Genomic DNA, 17,828 nt, shown 5'->3' on the forward strand with positions numbered 1-17,828 from the left:
ACCAACAGGGGATGATAATTTTTTTCTCCCTAAAGAATAGCACACGGAGAGTTGGACAGATAAATTTAGAAGATGAACAACGAAGACAACATTAATGCAAAACTAACAGCTCTGAAAACCCTGGCTGCACTTACTCCTTTGAAGACTATTTTCTGATACACACAGAAGTGGGGACACAAGGCTGAGGAAAAAGCTGTTGGTTCCCCCATACTCTGAGCGGTAGATACTATCTATAAATTTGAGTTGTTTCTCCAAAAACAGTTGAATGATAACTAAGGAAGGGTACTCTGAGGATTAAACTTCCAAAGTGACCCAGTTAAACTTAGATAGCTATAAATAGGCAGTTCCCAAGGAAGAGCCTGCTTACCTGGCACGTAAGCCAAAGAGCTGTAGCCGTCTGGCAGAGGAAAAGTTAGCTCAATTGGCTGTGAGCCCTCATTGCCTAAGGCCAGCTGAACGAGTAGAACAGCCATGGACACCTGCAAGTTGAGACAGTTCTGTAGCATCTGGGGCTCCGTCATGGCAGTCTTGGTGGAAAGATAGATGGTCATCAGTCGTTCAAACTGCTCCCGGAGGTTGTCAGCAGCAGGGCTAGAGCTTTGCTGAGCATCCCGCCAGGCAACCTGCAGCCGATGCAGATTTTGGTTGATTTTGACCATCTGATCATGCAACCTGCCCCCAAGAAAGCACAAGAGACTGGGTCAGGAGGCTCATATAGGGCAGTTGAATACAGATCGTTCCGGAAAAACAAATCTTCATTTATTTATTCTAGTATTCTCTTTTAGGATATAGGGGGCCGCTATTGTGGTGACAGAGAAGGCACTCACACAACTTACGGACAGGACTGGGGCAGGGGTCAGAGCACCGGGCAAATGTTACCAAGTATTTGACATAAATGACGCTAACTACAAATAGCAGCCTTCAGCTGAAACGCACCATCCAAAGAACAGTAGCTTGGTTAAGCAGGGTGTAGACTGGGCTGTTACCATGTAAAATAAATAACGATTAGACAAATTACAAAAAGAGCCCAGCAGGATAGTTTGACACTGCACAGCTGCAATGTTTGTACTTGGATGTGGTTATATGGACAGTCTTTCTACGGTTAGTTAAGAACAAAAGCTAGAGAAAAAGGACTCTAGGTCAGTAACGACCACATATAAACTGGTAGCCACCTGGGCCACAACCTAAGAAACAGCTTGCAGTCCTCTGTTGTTCAATATAAAATTACATTATTCTTCACAAAGGGCCAGCCAAATGTTCTCTAATGAAAGGAAGCCCTGTAATTCAATGTTACGGATAGTTGTCTCTATGGATACAGTCCAAAGTCATCTTCTTTGGCCCTGTAGACAATGTCTAGGGTGAGCTAGCCAGTATGGGGAGAAGAGATGACATTCATTTCTATGTCTGAATGTCAGTGGTTGAGCAGGTTAAACATATGCTGCATTATCTATTGTCTCATTTAAAATGTCAATGACCGGGATAGAAAAACTCTCTAATAAAGATATAATTTCATTTTTCTAGAAATTTGCCGAGTTTTAAAAAATGCTCTGTGCCAATGTAAGTATCCTGAGAAGACATTAAAAACTGCTATCCTCAGTACCTCTTCCTAAGGACTGTAACGACTTTGTTTATACATGCAGTCATAATCAACTAAACCAGAGGAGGGAAAAATCACAGAATGGTGTGTGACCAGGCAGAACCAGAACCGCTTTTGGAAGTCATACACTCTAGTTCTTAAATTTTCACACTTCCAGAATCCTTTTGATCTTTGATACACAAATCTTTTGTGGTCCTACTGATCTTATCGGAATCCCTGATAAACATTTCTTCTTTTTTTAATTTATTCTTTAAAGAGAGAGTGAGAGTGCGCGCACGTGTGTCTCGAGCCCCAAACATTTCTTTAATTTTGTCTCTATACCATAAAGTAGAGGGTCATCTTTTTTTCATCAGGAGTAGTAAGTAATGAAAATTCAAGAGCGGAAAGTGAAAAGTTAAAACAATTCCCCTTTCACAGATCACAACAGGAAGATAGTGATTTAAAAATTTGCAAGTTTAGGGGTGCCTGGCTAGCTTAGTTGGTTAAGTGTCTGCCTTTGGCTCAGGTCATAATCCCAGGGTCCTGGGATTGAGCCCCTCATCAGGCTCCCCGCTCAGCGGGGAGCCTGCCTCTCCCTCTCCCCCTGCTTGTGCTCTCTCTCCGTCAAGTAAATAAATAAAATCTTTAAAAAAAAATTTTTTTTTTTTGCAAGTTTAGGGGTGCCTGGGTGGCTCAGTTGGTTAAGAGTCTGACTCTTGATTTTGGCTCCAGTCATGCATGGCTGTGGGATCGAGTCCTGAGTCAGGCTCTGTGCTCAGAGGGGAGTCTGCTTGAGGATTCTCTCTCTCTCCCCCCTCTGCCCCTCCCCCTGCATGCGTGCGTGCTCTCTCTCTAAAATAAAGAAATCTTCAAAAAAAATCTGTGTGTTTAGAGAACAATACTAGTGTGTTTAATTTTAAGAAGTGTAGCAGGTCAAAAATGAAAAGTAAATTCAGTTATCTGTACAAAGGCAATTCACGTAAACATGATTAAGTGCATACAAAACTCCATTCCCATTAGATCCTAACGGGAGCCTTCAGAATAAAGTGAGACTCACTTTCAACCTTCTGGTTCTTAACCCCACAAAACAGTTCTTTTTGAATGACATCAGAGCAGTTACCTGTGAAATCCCAAGTATAAGGTATACTCGGTCAGGACAAGGTTCTCCGTCACAAGGTTGTAGTTCTGGGGGAACTTTGGCTCCTGCACAGCTGGGATCAAACAAGTCTCTTTGTCCAAACCTCAAAGAAAGTAAAAGGAACAGTAAATGACTCACCACAGACTTCTGTCCTGGGTCTCCAGTGTCCCCTTACTCTAGCTTCACTTCCATACTGCTACCAGTGCGGGCTTTTCTTTTTTTTTTTTTAGTAATTTCCTTTTAAAAACAAATGTAGAAAACACCGTGGATGTTGCCAAGCGATAGACAGTGGATCATCTGTATCTATTCGTGCTTTTCCAGGTTTACTTCCTTTTGACCATGTATTGCTTTTAGGATTAAAGAGTCATAAAACTGAGAGGAAATACACCAAAATTAAGAGGGATTCATTTTTTTTTTTTTTAAAGAGTGATTCATTTTGAATGACTTATTTTCTTCTTTTCACTTCTCTGCATTGTTTGAGTTTTCTCCAAACTGGCCCCAATATTCTTCCTCCCTAGACTCATTTCCTGCCAATTCCCATACCCCTTTCCCACCTAGCTCTCCCCCTCAATTTCTCACTGTTCTCCAATCATGCCTTCCACAGCTTTGTACCTTTATACTTTAAACCCAAGTCATCTCTCAAGACTCGGCCGCAAAGACTTCCAACTTCTGTAGAATTTATTGTTCACTCTCTCCTCTGTGCTCCCATAGTTTAGCCCTATACCATATTATGATTCTCTGTTAATATATCTGCTTTCTTCTGGAGGCTTTGAGTTAAAAGACAAAGCAGGGACTGTGCTTTATTTTTAGAAAGAATGAATCAATCAATACCTAAAGGCTGCTAAATTCAGAAAGAAGATCTCACGAAAGCACATCTAAAAGCTACCAGTTTTTTTTAGACGTCTGTCTTTTTAAAATTTATACTAGCTTTTCTTTTTGCCTCGTCTTCTTTTGAGAAAGAGGCACCTTTGTGAAAAAGGATAAAAGTGAACGCCTCTGATGTTACACACACACATGCAAGCGTGCGCACACACACACCATCTTGAGAAGGCCAGTTCCCCCCTACCTCTCATGTGCACATTTTTAATTTTTCGTTCTTCATCATTCAACTCCTTCAGGGCACAGTAAGTGGGGTTAAAGGTGAGGAGCCGAGAGGATCTGGGTTTGCAAAACGGCTGGCATAGCTTCAGGAGAGCAGCACCCAGATTCAGAAAGAAGGCATCCGAGGCATACATTTGGAAGAAGATTTCTGGCATCTGATTGGCCCAAATCTTGGTGCGGCCTGCGTTTGCATGCAAACAGTTTCCAAGCCAGGACAAGATACAGTGTTTGGTTTCTGGAGAGAGCTGGAGTAAGTTCTTCAGCATCTGGTAGATCTTTTCATGGAACTGAGCCATGAACTGTTTAACCAGAAAACACAACCACAGAACATTCCAGTTTCACAATCCTCATATTTGTTACTCCCAAACCTTAGCCACTGGCAATTTCCAAAAATATTCTCATCCTAATTTTATACCCCAGTTCTGAATAAAAAAAAAAATTTCTGGGCACTTATGAGAGATTCCCTGATGAGCTGCCAAACTACAGATAGCATTTACATAGCTTTAGAGCAGGGGTCAATAAACTGTCTGCAAAGGGCCAGACGATAAATATTTTCAGCTTTGCAAGCTATACGCTGACTGTGGCAACTATTCAACTCTACCACCGTGGCATGAAACCAAGCCAAAAACGACACGTGTACGAATGGGCATGGCTGTGTTCAATAGAACTATTTACCAAAATAGGGGGCACGCTGGATCTGGCCACTGTAGTAACTTGCCAATCCCTGCCTTAGAGTTGTGATGATGGGAGATTTAGACCGTCCCCAATTCAACCACTTACTGCCTCACGTGTTGGCCAGACCTCTGCCAGAATTTACACTAAGAAGCCCAAATGGAGGGGATGTTGGTGGAAGGAAGGAAAGGAAAAAAAATTCAGTTTATCAGCTGGAGTTCAGCTGGAAGATTTTAGGAGCCCAGGTTATAAGAAACGGCTTGGTGACGACAGTGAGGACTGAGGGGAAGTGGCTGGGCCAGAGCACAGGGCAGAGAGGAGCAGCAGCTTACTCTGAAACTGTGCACCAGCTTCTCCTCTGCCCTGAGCCTGTGCTGAAAAGAGGACAATTTCTTTACGTGATTATGGTAGAAAGCCAAGCAGATCGATGTGCTTCCCCAAAGAGGCTCAAGCAGCCTTATCTGCATCTGCTTCCCGAGGAAACGCGACTTCATCTAAGATTAGGGGGCTGGGAGACAGTTCCACCTGATGGATGTTGGCCTCTTGCACTTTGATCTCCTGGGGACTGGAACGAGATGGATTCAGGAAGTAGCCATGATTTTCTACTACACCTGGAGTCTTTAATAAGCAGGAGATATTCAGGATTACTCCCAGCAAGGTCTTCTGGTACATCTGCCCATTGCTAGGGTCCTTGGGCTGAATGTACTCTACAAAAACCTATAGGAGAAAACAAGTCCTACTTACTCGTCTGTATGAGGAGGGAAAGGTGGTGGGGTGAAAGGATCTCAAAGAGTTAAGTCTATACAACAACTAATATATCTTTCTTTTATTCAACAGGTAATATTACAGCACCCTCAGGATAGGATATTAAATCACCAGCTCAAATGAATACGTACCACCTTTCAAACCTACCTTTGCCATATCCTTCTGCCTAGTGAAATAGAGAAGAATATCCAGATATGCATAAAACAGGATCTGACAGAGTTCTAGATCTTTTATTCGGCCCAATAAAATATCAAACACTGGAATCATGACTTCTGGAAATGTGCGAACTTCCTCATCCAATATCAAGGCTTCAATGACCTCTTCCAGAAACTCAGTTACATCTTCAAAATCTAACAAATGACAAATGAGAGGAAAAGAAGCCCACAGCAATTTTTTTTTTAATCTTTTTTTTTTAATTTGACAGAGAGAGACACAGTGAGAGAGGGAACACAAGCAGGGACAGTGGGAGAGGGAGAAGCAGGCTTCCCGTGGAGCAGGGAGCCCGACGTGAGGCTCGATCCCAGGACCTGGGATCATGACCTGAGCCGAAGGCAGACGCTTAATGACTGAGCCACCCAGGCGCCCCGCCCATAGCAATTTTTATATGCATTTACATACAGGCTACTCTTCTTACATTCTGATAATTCTACTGGTATTCAACCCCAAAGGTCAAGATATGAGCTCTCTTCCTTAATTTATACTTCTGGAACCATAGTGGCTCTGAGGTTTCTAATGCAATTAAAGGAATTTTAAATTTAGAAATCAAAATGTAGAAACTCAGAGATCTTGCTTATGTACTCACGGGCTCCTTGGATGGCTTCCAACATCAAATCTACCAGTTGCTCATGGATGTTCTGGTCAATATAGATCTCTGGGGTGAGGAGTACTGTTCGGGTATTGGACACAGTGAGGTTCCTGCATTGCACCGCAAAGGGGAGCAGGTTCTCTGGAACTTTGGTAATCTGGGAACAGAATGAAGAAGAGAGGAGAGAGCCTAGCTCTATGACCTGAACAAGGGTGAACACAGCAAATAGAATGAAAAAGACAATGTACCCCAAAACAGTACTGCTGTCCTGTGGATGCTTAAAAATTAGTAAGAGTTCATTCTTTGGTGTAAGGAGTCACCCACCTGCTAGAATTCTAATCCTGGAAGTGACCAAGCTTAGCTCACTCTTATTTATACCTCAGTGGAAATGAGTTTATCACACTTTTTTTTCCCCTCCCCTGACCTTTTCTAAGAGTATGACTTTTTAAGGTTTGTAGAACAGGAGGCCCTGGTTAAATGGGGAAAGGAATAGACCCCAAGCCACAGAAAGAACAGACGAAAATTTCTGACAACTCATAGTGCCTCTCATATCTAGTTTCTGATGTATTATGATGTATATAAACTGATATAAACGACACTCATCCAACTCTCTGGCTTACATGTTAAAGTCAAACCCAAGAGTACTACACAGTTCTCAATGGGGATTAGTCCTTTACCTCTTCCTTAGCTCTTTGGAAGCAGGAATAAAGGTAACAAAAAATGTGCCTCTCCCCTGCATCTCGATCAGCAGAGAGATTCAACGTTGAAGAAGAAGTCATGTTAATCAAGTGGTTGCCTGGGTCCTGAAGTAGTAAGCGAGCGAAGACAGCCTTTAAGAAAAGCAAACAAACAAAACACTAAACCACTGCAAAGTTAATCTTAGGATATCAAGATGTAGAAGGTCATTTTGACATAGGTTACTGTGATAGTCACAGGATGTAGAGTGAAGGGGTAATATAAGACCCCTCCCTTACTACTTTAGAAAATATTAGGTACATAAATATAACTGTATATGCGTTGATTCTTGAACAATATGGGTTTGACGTGGATTTTTTTCAGTAAATACAGAACAGCACTGTAAATGTATTTTCTCTTGCTTCTAATTTTCTTTATAACATTTTCTTTACCCTAGCTGACTTTACTGTTATCCATAAGGCTTCCTGTCAACAGTAGGCTATTAGTTAAGTTTTTGGAGAGTCACAAGTTATGTGTGGATTTTCAACTGCCCCTAACCCCCAAATTGTTCAAGGGTCACCTGTACAGTTATCCCAAATAGAGCTCAAGCCTCTGGTATAGCCCTAGCATAGAGTAAGCATTAAAACAGTATTTATTGAATGGTGTGGAGAATCAGCGATTGAACTTACACATGAAATTTACTCCTCTGTGTGACTGCTGGCCTTACTCAGACTTATATAATTTAAACATATAAAGTTAAACTACAAGTTGTCAAGTGTCTGTCCTACCAAAGTTTTATTCCTTTAATGTTAATTAAGCACTTATAAGGTAAAACACACTGTTTTGATTTTGGGGAAAGATACAAAGACATGGCCTTGCAGAACTTAAGGGTCTGATAGGGGAGATAGGACAGGTATAAAAAGAGCCAGTACATGTGACAGAAGGTGACAACTGCCATCCAAGAGGCACAGATAGATCACTCCAGGAATTCAGATATGTGGCCATGGTAAATGAGAAGATCTCCAAGGAGGAACACCAAAGACAATGTTAAGAGATGGAATTACGTAAGCAAAGTCATGGTTGGAGAAACGTGAGAAGAGTTCAGCTGCATGGCTAGTTTGTGCTGAAGGCACCTGAAAGGAACATCAGAAATGGTACCTGCTCAACATTGTTCATATCAAGCCAGTCTTGATCTTCCAGGTCTACTGCCATTTCTTCCAAATACACACAACGACTGGGGATGCCATTCCCACTTTTCAAGCTGGGGTCACCTGGGAAATGGTTTTAATCTGGTAGGTTAAGGATAATGCTTCTGTCTTTATATAGACAACCGATCTTGACAGCATTTCTCTTGAACTCCAAGTCTGACTCAGGTAGTATCAGGATAATCTTGACATACAAAGCAGTATCTAAAGACTTAAATCTTTTCAGAGAGTCCAAGAGCATGTCAGGTTTTGTTATAAACATAACATCATGAATCCCAGGCATCAGCACCTATTTTTTTTAACTACAGATAGGACACAGAGGGAAAACACTATCTGACACCTCATGAGGCTTCTGTCTAAATGTTTAGGTCACCTCTGAGAAGAAAAAGGATTTGGCTACCACTCACATTTCCCTTTTAAGGTGGTAAAGGCAAGGAGCTATATGGTCCCGTCTGTACCAAAATGATAATGAAAGCTGCACCTTGTCTAAATATTATTTTTAGGTCACATCAAAAGCTTCACTAAACTATCAAACCTGTGTTCTAGGGAGTACAGTGGGTTTGTTTAACCATTAGATATAATAAGTTTCTAAGAACAAGTTCCTAGCCCAAGCAGGAAGGGAAGAGTAATGAATAGACTGGCTCTAAGTTTGTAACTCACTGTTGTCCAAAGTAATGAGGAAGATCCTTTGGATCATGTGATTGATGTTGAGTTGTTCACATATTTCCTGCTGTGAACGGAAGGAGCGGCTAATCTCAGCCACAGAGTAATCAAATTCATCCAGGCTTTCAGACACACTATTATCCGAGTCATCTGGGCTAGCTGGGAGTTCATCTGCCAGAAAATGTAAGCCATTAACAGTTAAACTCCTCTCTTTAAGAGAAAACCAAGTATACTATCAAAAATGATAAATGTTATCAAGAGAAAGATAATTCTGGATGGGAAACAAGTTAATCATCTAATTAGTGAACATCTCAAGTCAGGCAACATCTTTTTTTTTTTAATTGAGGTAAAAATTGAGGTATAACATTTAAAAAATGACGTGTAACATCATATTAGTTTCAGGTATACAACATAATGATTTGATATTTATATATATTGCAAAATGGTCAACACAATAATTCTGCTTAACATCTGTCACCATACAGTTATAAATATTTTCTCTTGTGAAGAGAACTTTTAAGATCTACTCTCTTAGTAACTTTCAAATATGCAATACAGTATTATTAACTACAGTCACCATGCTATTCATTATATCCCTATGGCTTATTTATTTTATAACTCAAGTTTGATCCTTGTGATCCCCTGTACCTACCCCACTCCGGGCAACCACCAATCTGTTCTCTGTATCTATGAGCTTTCTTTCTTTTTCTCTTTTTTAGGTATCACCTATAACTGAGAACATTTGTTTGTATTTGTCTTTTTCTGTCTGACCTATTTCATTTCACACAGGTCCGTCTCTGTTGTTGCAAATGGCAATAATATTCCATTGTGTGTGTGTGTATGTGTATATCATATTTTCTTCATCCATTCATCCATCAACGGACACAGGTTGTTTCCATGTCTTGGCTATTATAAACAATGCTACAACAAACACAGGGGTGCATAGATCTTTTCAAGTTAGTGTTTTTGTTTTCTTTGTATAAATACCCAGAAGTGGAATTGCTGGATTATATGGTAGTTCTATTTTTAAATTTTTGAAGAACCTCTATAATGTTTTCCATAGTGGCTGCACCAATTTATATTCTCACCAACAGTGCACCAGGGTTCCCTTTTTTTCCACATCCTTGCCAACACTTGTTATTTCTTGTCTTTTTGATAGTAGCCATTCTAACAGGTATGGGGTGATATCTCATCGTGGTTTTGATTTGCATTTCTTTGATGATGAGTGATACTGAGCACCTTTTAGTGTACCCGTTAGTCATCTGTATGTCTTCTTTGGAGAAACATCTATATAGATCCTTTGCCCATTTTTAAACTGGATAATTTGTGTTTTTTTGCTATTGAATTGTATTAGGCAACATCTTAAGTACAGGATTCTGAAATCCCTGGCTGTAAATCCTACCACATTTTACAAATCAAAAGTTTTATTCTTTCTACTCATAATTAATTGCACCCCATATTACCAAAAATAGCAACATTATGTTCCCTATAGAATCTTAGTGAACAGAGAATTACCTACAATAGATCAATATGCCTTTAATTATTTTAAATTTATGGCTTTTTCCTGATTTTAAAGAATACATATATTTGAATAATGCCAAACTGTATAGGAAAACATTATGTAAAAAGTCTCCTCTGAACCAATTCCTTATGGACAACCATGTCAGTTAGCAAACTGTTCCAGATTTTTTTTTCCTATTGTGGTGCGAATGTTTATTGCTAGGATTCTAAGTTTAAAAAAAAAAAAAAAAGAGAGAGGGATCATACTATATATACTGCTTTTCAGCTTGCTTTTTAAACTTAATCAGCACCAACATCCTTCCCTGTTAGGTCATTTGTAGGCCTACCTCATTCTTTGTAATAGCTGCACTGTACTGCATTGTGTACGCGCACACTCTGACTTGTGTAGCTACTTCTCAATTGATGAACATTTGGGCTGTTTCCAATTTTTCATGATTTCAAACACTACTGCACCAAATAGTACTCTTTTTGTACACCTGTACGAGTATTTCTGTAAGGTAAATTTGTAGAAGCAGAATTGCTGAGTTAAAGAGCTTGCACATTTAAAAGTTAACATATATTACCAAATTATCCTCAGAAAGACTGCTCTCATTTACAAGCCCCTCAGCAGTCTATGAGAGAGTACCTGTTTAAATCATCACAAATTTCGTAAGTAAAAATCTAATTGTTGTTTTAATGGGCAGTGCTCCAACTATTATTGAGACAAGATTTTTAAAATCATTTGATTATTGTATATAAATTGTTCATCTGAATCTTTTCCCCTCTAATTTGTTACTATTTTTTTATTGATTGAATCCCTTTACTTTTTAAAAAAGCAACCTTGCCTTAGGAGATTGTAGGAGGAAAAGGGGAGCGAGGAATAGGAATTATAAGGAAATGGGAAAATATGATTTATGAGTATGTGGTTGGGGGAAATTTTGCTACATAGGTTCTTAGCTCCTATCGCTCTCGGGGTTCAGAGGAGAACTTAACCATGTAGGAGTAGAGTGACAGATGCTTGTCCTTCTGGCTGTCAGCAGACAGAGCTGCCTCTCCGAATGGAACTCAGGCTGAAGGAGTACAAGCGTGGTGTTCACTAGGAGCCACGTGAGTCTGCATCTGCTTCTCTCTATCTCCAGTGATTATTCTGAAAGGCCACGCAAAACTCTCGGAAGTTAAGAGTTGCTTTAGTGTGGTGAGTTTAGTCAATGTGAAGCTCAACATAGGAGGCCGAAAGTTTTGGCAGAGTTCTAACTGCTGGTGGAAAACAGGATAGACCTGGTGGCATGCTAAACTCAGTGTAAACAAACTAAAACGAGGAGAAGCCAAAATAGTAACAGGAGCGCATGTACCTGATTTGTCCCACGGCTTGGTGCCTGCAACGCTCCCAACTCTAGCCAGCCTGAGGTCTGCTGACAGCCAGAAGGACAAACATCTGTCACTCTACTCCTATAAGGTTAAGTTCTCCTCTGAACCCTGAGAGCGATAGGAGCTAAGAACCTATGTAGCAAAATTTCCCCCAACCACATACTCATAAATCATGTTTCCCCATTTTCTTATATTCCTATTCCTCACTCTCCCTTTCCTCCTACAATCTCCTAATGCAAGAATCTGGAAGAGATTTCAGAGACTGAGACCCAGAGCCGCCTCCTTCGATCATGGTAGAAAGTCAGTGTTACATATACTCCCCCCTTGCTTCATCATCACCCTGTCCACTACTCATCTGTCTTGCCCTTACCTCCTTTTTATTCAGTCCTGAACACAGAGCAAGGCTACAACTCAGCTATGTATACCGACACTTTTGAAATAAACAAAAAGGTAAAATACAAACATTTCTCCTTTCCAAAAAATACTATTATTCTCTTTGCAGGGAGAAGGGGAGTGATTTCTGGCTTGAAAGATTGTGACTATCCTCAGAAGACTAATAAATTTGAGAAACATCATCCTAATTCTCCTAGGCTATATGTCTTCTCAAAGGAGGAAGTTAGACCCGATCTTAATTTTGGTCCTAGATGAGGAAAACCATTTTTCTGATGAGTGAGATATTCTGATTTCTTTTTCACATTAAGGCAAAGGATCAGATTTTCTTACAAGTCTGTTCTAACAGCATTATGCTATGAAAGAGGCCACTCTATGGAATGGAAGAAGTATTTTGCTTGGGATTGACTCTGAAGCACCAGGCTTAAGAACAAATTTCATTTATTTGTCTATCAAAAAGCCAAAAAACTTTTATAATTCTTCCTTTTACACATCTGCTTTCTACAGCTGCACGTAACCTGCTTTCTCCACCTATGTCTGCAATCTCAGTTTCCTATGTTAAAAAGATTTATTTAAGTATCTTTTGCTGGGTGATTTTTAAAATAAACAGCTTGACAGCACTGGGATCACGACTAACATCTGTTACTACGGAACCACCTGCTATCTGGTCTCTCTTTATGCAGCAGGGAGGAGAGGACCCGAAAATAATATGAAGGAAAATGAACAAAACCCCCAATTTATGCCCTAAATGAACAACAAAATCGACCTCCAGGTCGATTCCAACTGCAATTATGGACCCTAAGAAGACTTCACTTGGGAAGACCCCATTCTAGGTCATCTCCTCCGCTGCTACTGGGTCCCCTACTTACCAGACTGCTGCTTCAGCTGCTCTTTTTGGATTGCTGCAAACTGCTTGGCATCAGCCAGGGAGCCAAAAAGAGCAGCAAAGGGGTTACTTGAGATGTTGTTGTTATTCTCTTGGTCTGTCATTTCACTTTAAAGTATCCTCCATCCAGACCTGGGGGGGAGGGGCTGCAGAGAGGACAGGTATCAGACACGGAGGGGCAGATAACACAACAGCCGGGATTAGACCCACAGTCGTCGGTTCCTTTCCCATTTCTCGAACACAATACATGTAAAAAGGCTTTGGGTAAGACCTTCCAATTCCTGTTCCAAGATTCAAGGCATTTTTGGCAAAATGGTTACGAACCCACCAACTGGATAAGTTGGCTTGATTTGGGGGCGGCTAAAACCAAAAAGCTTTAAAAATATTCAAGCTGGAATGCATTTATCTGTTGACACGTTTCTATTTGCCATACCTTTAAAAAATAGGTTAAGCAGAAAGAATTATTGATGAGGAAACTCATCTACTCATTGTAATAACAATGTGGCACTGACTGAAAAATATGACAACAGCTACACATTTTCCATAAATCTGGTCTCATTCACCATGAACATAAGATGGCGCTTGCTCAGGCTTCCAGGACTTAAAGCTGCAGCCGGGAATTCCTCAGCTTGTAAGCCTGTATCGGACATGGAATGGCAAATAAGGACCGGAACCTGACCAACAGCGTGTTGTGGGTTTCAAATATGTATTAGGCAATTTATCTCTACTCCGAGGCTTAAAACAATTGAGATTTCTTCCACTAAAAACTAAATGGTCTTTGCTTAATTCTATATTTAATTTCCACTACTTATTTGATTTTTTATAATACTGCCAACACACACCAATTCCTAATGTGGAACATGAAATCATAGATATATACCTCAAAGGTATTTAGTGGAGCTAACTGAGTCTGCATTTGCACTCTTCTGATTACATTTCCTCATTCAAGCACCAAGGGGACTCAGAGGCACAATGGGATGAGTGCAGCGCCCTGAAAGGCTTTCTTCCCTTCCTGAAATTTTAAGGCCACAGCACAGAAGTACAACCCTGAAAAGGGTGGGGAAGAGACAAAGGGTATGAATATTCAGCTCTCAAAGATACTGAGCTGCTAAAAGGACAGAGGCCTTACTTAAAAAGAGTGGGGACGGGGTATGAGGGAAGGAGAAAAAAATTTTTTGGGGTCTACCTTTAATCTCCTAAGGTAAGACTCCTTACAGAAACATATTAACAAAAACTAATACAAGTCGGAAAAGTTACCCTTATTTTCTGGAGGAGGAGAGACTCTAACACTTCTTGACAATTCTGAGACATCTCCACCAGTCGCTTCACCCTCTCTGTCAAGTGTTTTCTGCATAAGAGCTAATGGCTAATCATCTGTAATGACTTAGGCACACAGTCTAGTCTCCTCTTAGCATGGTTCTGGGCTTTACTGCTCAAGGAAATGTAGATGTTGCTCTATAAATTTATTTTTTGCAATGTATAGTTTAGTTAAGCTTAATAATCCAAAAATAAAGATAGCACATTTAGTGCTGAAATTCATGATCCTTGAGAGGACTTCCCCCTCATTTAACCACTGCATAAGCTTAATCATTGCTCCTAATTCATGTAGAGACACTAACAATTGTCTCATTGTTAGCTGACCACCACCCTACCTCTATCCTAAGGTACCCTCAAGTCCAGAGGCATGCAAAAAGTATAGTGAGCTCTTGTCATTTTCTGTCTTTGAAACATCATCCTCTTTTTTCAACATGACACCCTACATTTTTCCTTTGGGGATCCATCCCATTCTCAGTCCATGTGTTCAGAAGAGGATGGCCTCACCCACTAGCTCCAGGAATGAGCATATGAATCTGGCTTGGCCAAAAAGAATGCAGCATACTCTGGCCAAAGTGACTGATTGAGGAGTAGGCACAAGACCCTAACAAGGCCTATCAGAATCAATGAACACCCAGCTTCAGGCCTTTGGCTGAATCTACAGAAAAGGGAACTCTTTTTTCCTGCTTGGGTTGTTAGCAGGATAAGAAATAAACCTGGAATTGCCATCTTTCCATCATCTAGAAGAGGCCTACCCCCAAACTAAGTCAAGATATAGGAAAACAGAGTTGAGAGATGGAAAGAGTCTTTCCGTTATAAAAAAGCCAACAGATTTCCCTATATTGTGTAAGCCAGTTTGAACGGGCTTTTAAAAACACAATAGAGGGGCACCTGGCTGGCTCAGTCAGTACAGCATGCAACTCTTGATGTCAGGGTTCTAAGTTTGAGCTCCACGTTGGGTGTAGAGAATACTTGAAAATAAAATCTTAGGGACGCCTGGGTGGCTCAGTCGGTTAAGTGACTGCCTTCACCTCAAGTCATGATCCCAGGGTCCTGGGATGGAGTCCCGCATCGGGCTCCCTGCTTAGCGGGGGGCCTGCATACTATCTGTGCTTGCTGCTCCCCCTGCTTGTGCTCTCTCTCTCTGACAAATAAATAAATAATCTTAAAAAAATTAAAAAAAAAATCTTAAAAAACACAACTGAAAAGAGTTTAAATTAATACAAAGGAGAGGGGGACGCCTGGGTGGCTCAGTCAGTTAAGCGTCTGCCTTTGGCTCAGGTCATGATCCCAGGGTCCTGGGATCAAGCCCCGCATCGGGTTCCTTGCTCGGTGGGGAGCCTGCTTCTCCCTCTGCCTGCAGCTCCCCCTGCTTGTGCTTTCTCTCTCTCTGACAAATAAATAAAATCTTTAAAAAAAAAAAAATACAAAGGAGATGCATCATCTGTACCTCTATAAGAGGTAGAAAGGAAGCAAGGTGAAAGTGAGGAATACAGAACATATGAAAAGATAGGCTCCTTAGACTATCAAGACAAATAAACAGGATTTATGATAATAAATGGCATTATTTCCTCCTTTCCCAATATTATACTGTCACATTACAAAAAGAAGCTAGGAGCACCTGGGTGGCACAGTCCGTTAAGTGTCCGATGCTTGGTTTCAGCTCAGGTCATGATCTCAGAGTCGTGAGACTGAGTTCCATGTCAGGCTCCACACTCAACTGTAGTCTGCTTAAGACTCCCCCTCTGCCCCTCCCTGCTGCGTGTGCGTGCATTAAGATAAATAAATAAATCTTTTTTTTTAATATTTCTTTTCTTTTTTTTTTTAAAAGATTTTATTTATTTGACAGAGAGACACAGCCAAAGAGGGAACACAAGCAGGGGGAGTGGGAGAGGGAGAAGCAGGCTTCCCGCAGAGCAGGGAATCTGACGTGGGGCTCGATCCCAGGACCCCAGGATCATGACCTGAGCCAAAGGTAGACGCTTAACGACTGAGCCACCCAGGCACCCCTAAATAAATAAATCTTAAAAAAAAAAAGAAGCTAGCTTCCCATTACATTTCATCTATATTAATAGGATGTATAACTTTCTACGTTGTATTCCTAATGCAGACCTTCTACCTTGCTAGACAGTAAGCAATCTGAGTACAATTTCATATCTGATTAGTTTTTCTTCTGTGTCCAGCATTGTACATTACAATCACAGAATCCCAAATAAATATTTATTGAATGATTCAATCTTACAAGTCATTACTCCTGACCTCCTTGTAAGCACCCATGATCTTCCTTCAAGGTAAGGGCTTTACTATGTGTCTTGGGTTGCAGTAGCAGGTCAAGCTTCTGGGCCAGACACTTGTGGCTCTTTGGTATCTCAGGATGTGTAGAATAGAGAACGGAAATAAATCTCTTGTCATCTCTGCTATACGTCTTTTTGAAAAACAAAAAAGTTTCTGCCTACCTCACTAAGTTCATCTTTCTCATATGAACTTCAAATCTGTGCACAAACTACTTTCATAGTCCAATATTGTGTAACCACTTTTAAAAAGTTTCACCGGAAACGGGAAGAATGATCACTTGATGGGAACCTTTGTGGAGATGTCAGTATAGATACGTTCCATGGTCTCACAAATATAACAGTACCTAGATATTACCTACTCCCAACAGGTCTGATAAAATAAGAACCCTGATATTTTGTTTTAATATTCAATGTCACCAATTACTCATAATCTCCTATTTTCAACTGCCATACAGAGATACAGCACCATCCTGTTGTCAGCTTTTGGGATGGTGCCACCATCAATCCTTAGGAGCTTTTGGATTTGATTACTTTTTTAAAAAAGATTTTATTTATTTGAGAGAGAGAGATTGCACATGAGTAGGAGCGGGGGGTGGGGCATAGGGAGCAGGGAGCCCGAATTGGGGCTCGATTCCAGGACCCAGAGATCATGACCTGAGCCCGTCTGATGCTTAACCAACTAAGCCACCCAGGCAACCCAGATTTGATTCCATTTTAATATGTCCTACTTACTCGCTGCAAGGGTCTACATCTACAACAGCTATTTACTTCCAGTACTACAATCACCCTCCCCACCCCATTCAATCTTTTGTTTATGAACAGTACTGTTAATCCCTAAGGACCATTGTCAGCCCTTAAAGAGGTGAGCACGCAAATGTTTTAACATCAGACTTGTTATTGCTTTTAGGAAAATACGTAGAATACTTTGTAAAATTGGACTGGCAAAAATCGAGCTCTGTTAAACCATACTTTTTAAGGTCTCTGTCCTGGTGAGACATTAAACTAAAAATGAATTAAAATGTTTTCATTGTTATATGTTCCACCCCAAAATTCTTTCAAGTCCCGCCAAAGTGGCAACAGATCCTAACAACACATCGACAAGCTAGAAGGATCTCCTCAAGTCAAAAAGCCAACAGCATTCTTTCCTGGGTCCCATTTTATCTCAGGAGGGTTCCCATAGGAGACCAAAACAGTGAGACTAAACGAGTCCTTACTCTGGGAGCGAAAAACTGATCCCAAAGAGAAGATCCATCAAATATAAGCTCCAGAACTGCGGTTACTCAGATTATTAGTGTCTTCTACGCCCTATATTCGTGAGGGAGCACGAAGCAGAGCGCCAGGAGAGTTTTGAGTAGTGAACTGATCACCTGCCTTAAAAAATGTCAATTATCTTGCCATATGTATTCAACTGGTTTGACTGCTGCGACTCGTGCTTAATTTCCCCTTCTTTGGCATCTGGCTATTTGTTGTCTACGC

The 17,828-nt window shown here is 40.7% G+C and overlaps 1 protein-coding gene across 1 annotated transcript in view; it reads right to left on the reverse strand.

Moving 5' to 3' along the window:
* The window catches only part of UBE4A (ubiquitination factor E4A), a 35,111-nt gene that overhangs the window by 16,781 nt on the left and 502 nt on the right, over positions 1-17,828 (reverse strand). Inside the window, exons 2-11 of the mRNA XM_036122900.2 lie at positions 12,728-12,890; positions 8,598-8,771; positions 7,891-8,003; positions 6,735-6,887; positions 6,055-6,214; positions 5,400-5,602; positions 5,013-5,204; positions 3,781-4,114; positions 2,697-2,817; positions 368-672 (exon numbers count right to left, since the gene is read on the reverse strand). Coding sequence (XP_035978793.1) covers positions 368-672; positions 2,697-2,817; positions 3,781-4,114; positions 5,013-5,204; positions 5,400-5,602; positions 6,055-6,214; positions 6,735-6,887; positions 7,891-8,003; positions 8,598-8,771; positions 12,728-12,848 — 1,876 coding nt within the window. The 5' untranslated portion in view covers positions 12,849-12,890. The remainder of the gene's footprint in view (positions 1-367; positions 673-2,696; positions 2,818-3,780; positions 4,115-5,012; positions 5,205-5,399; positions 5,603-6,054; positions 6,215-6,734; positions 6,888-7,890; positions 8,004-8,597; positions 8,772-12,727; positions 12,891-17,828) is intronic.

This window comes from Halichoerus grypus, chromosome 11, assembly GCF_964656455.1.
Source record: "Halichoerus grypus chromosome 11, mHalGry1.hap1.1, whole genome shotgun sequence".
Classification (NCBI taxonomy): Eukaryota; Metazoa; Chordata; class Mammalia; order Carnivora; family Phocidae; genus Halichoerus; species Halichoerus grypus.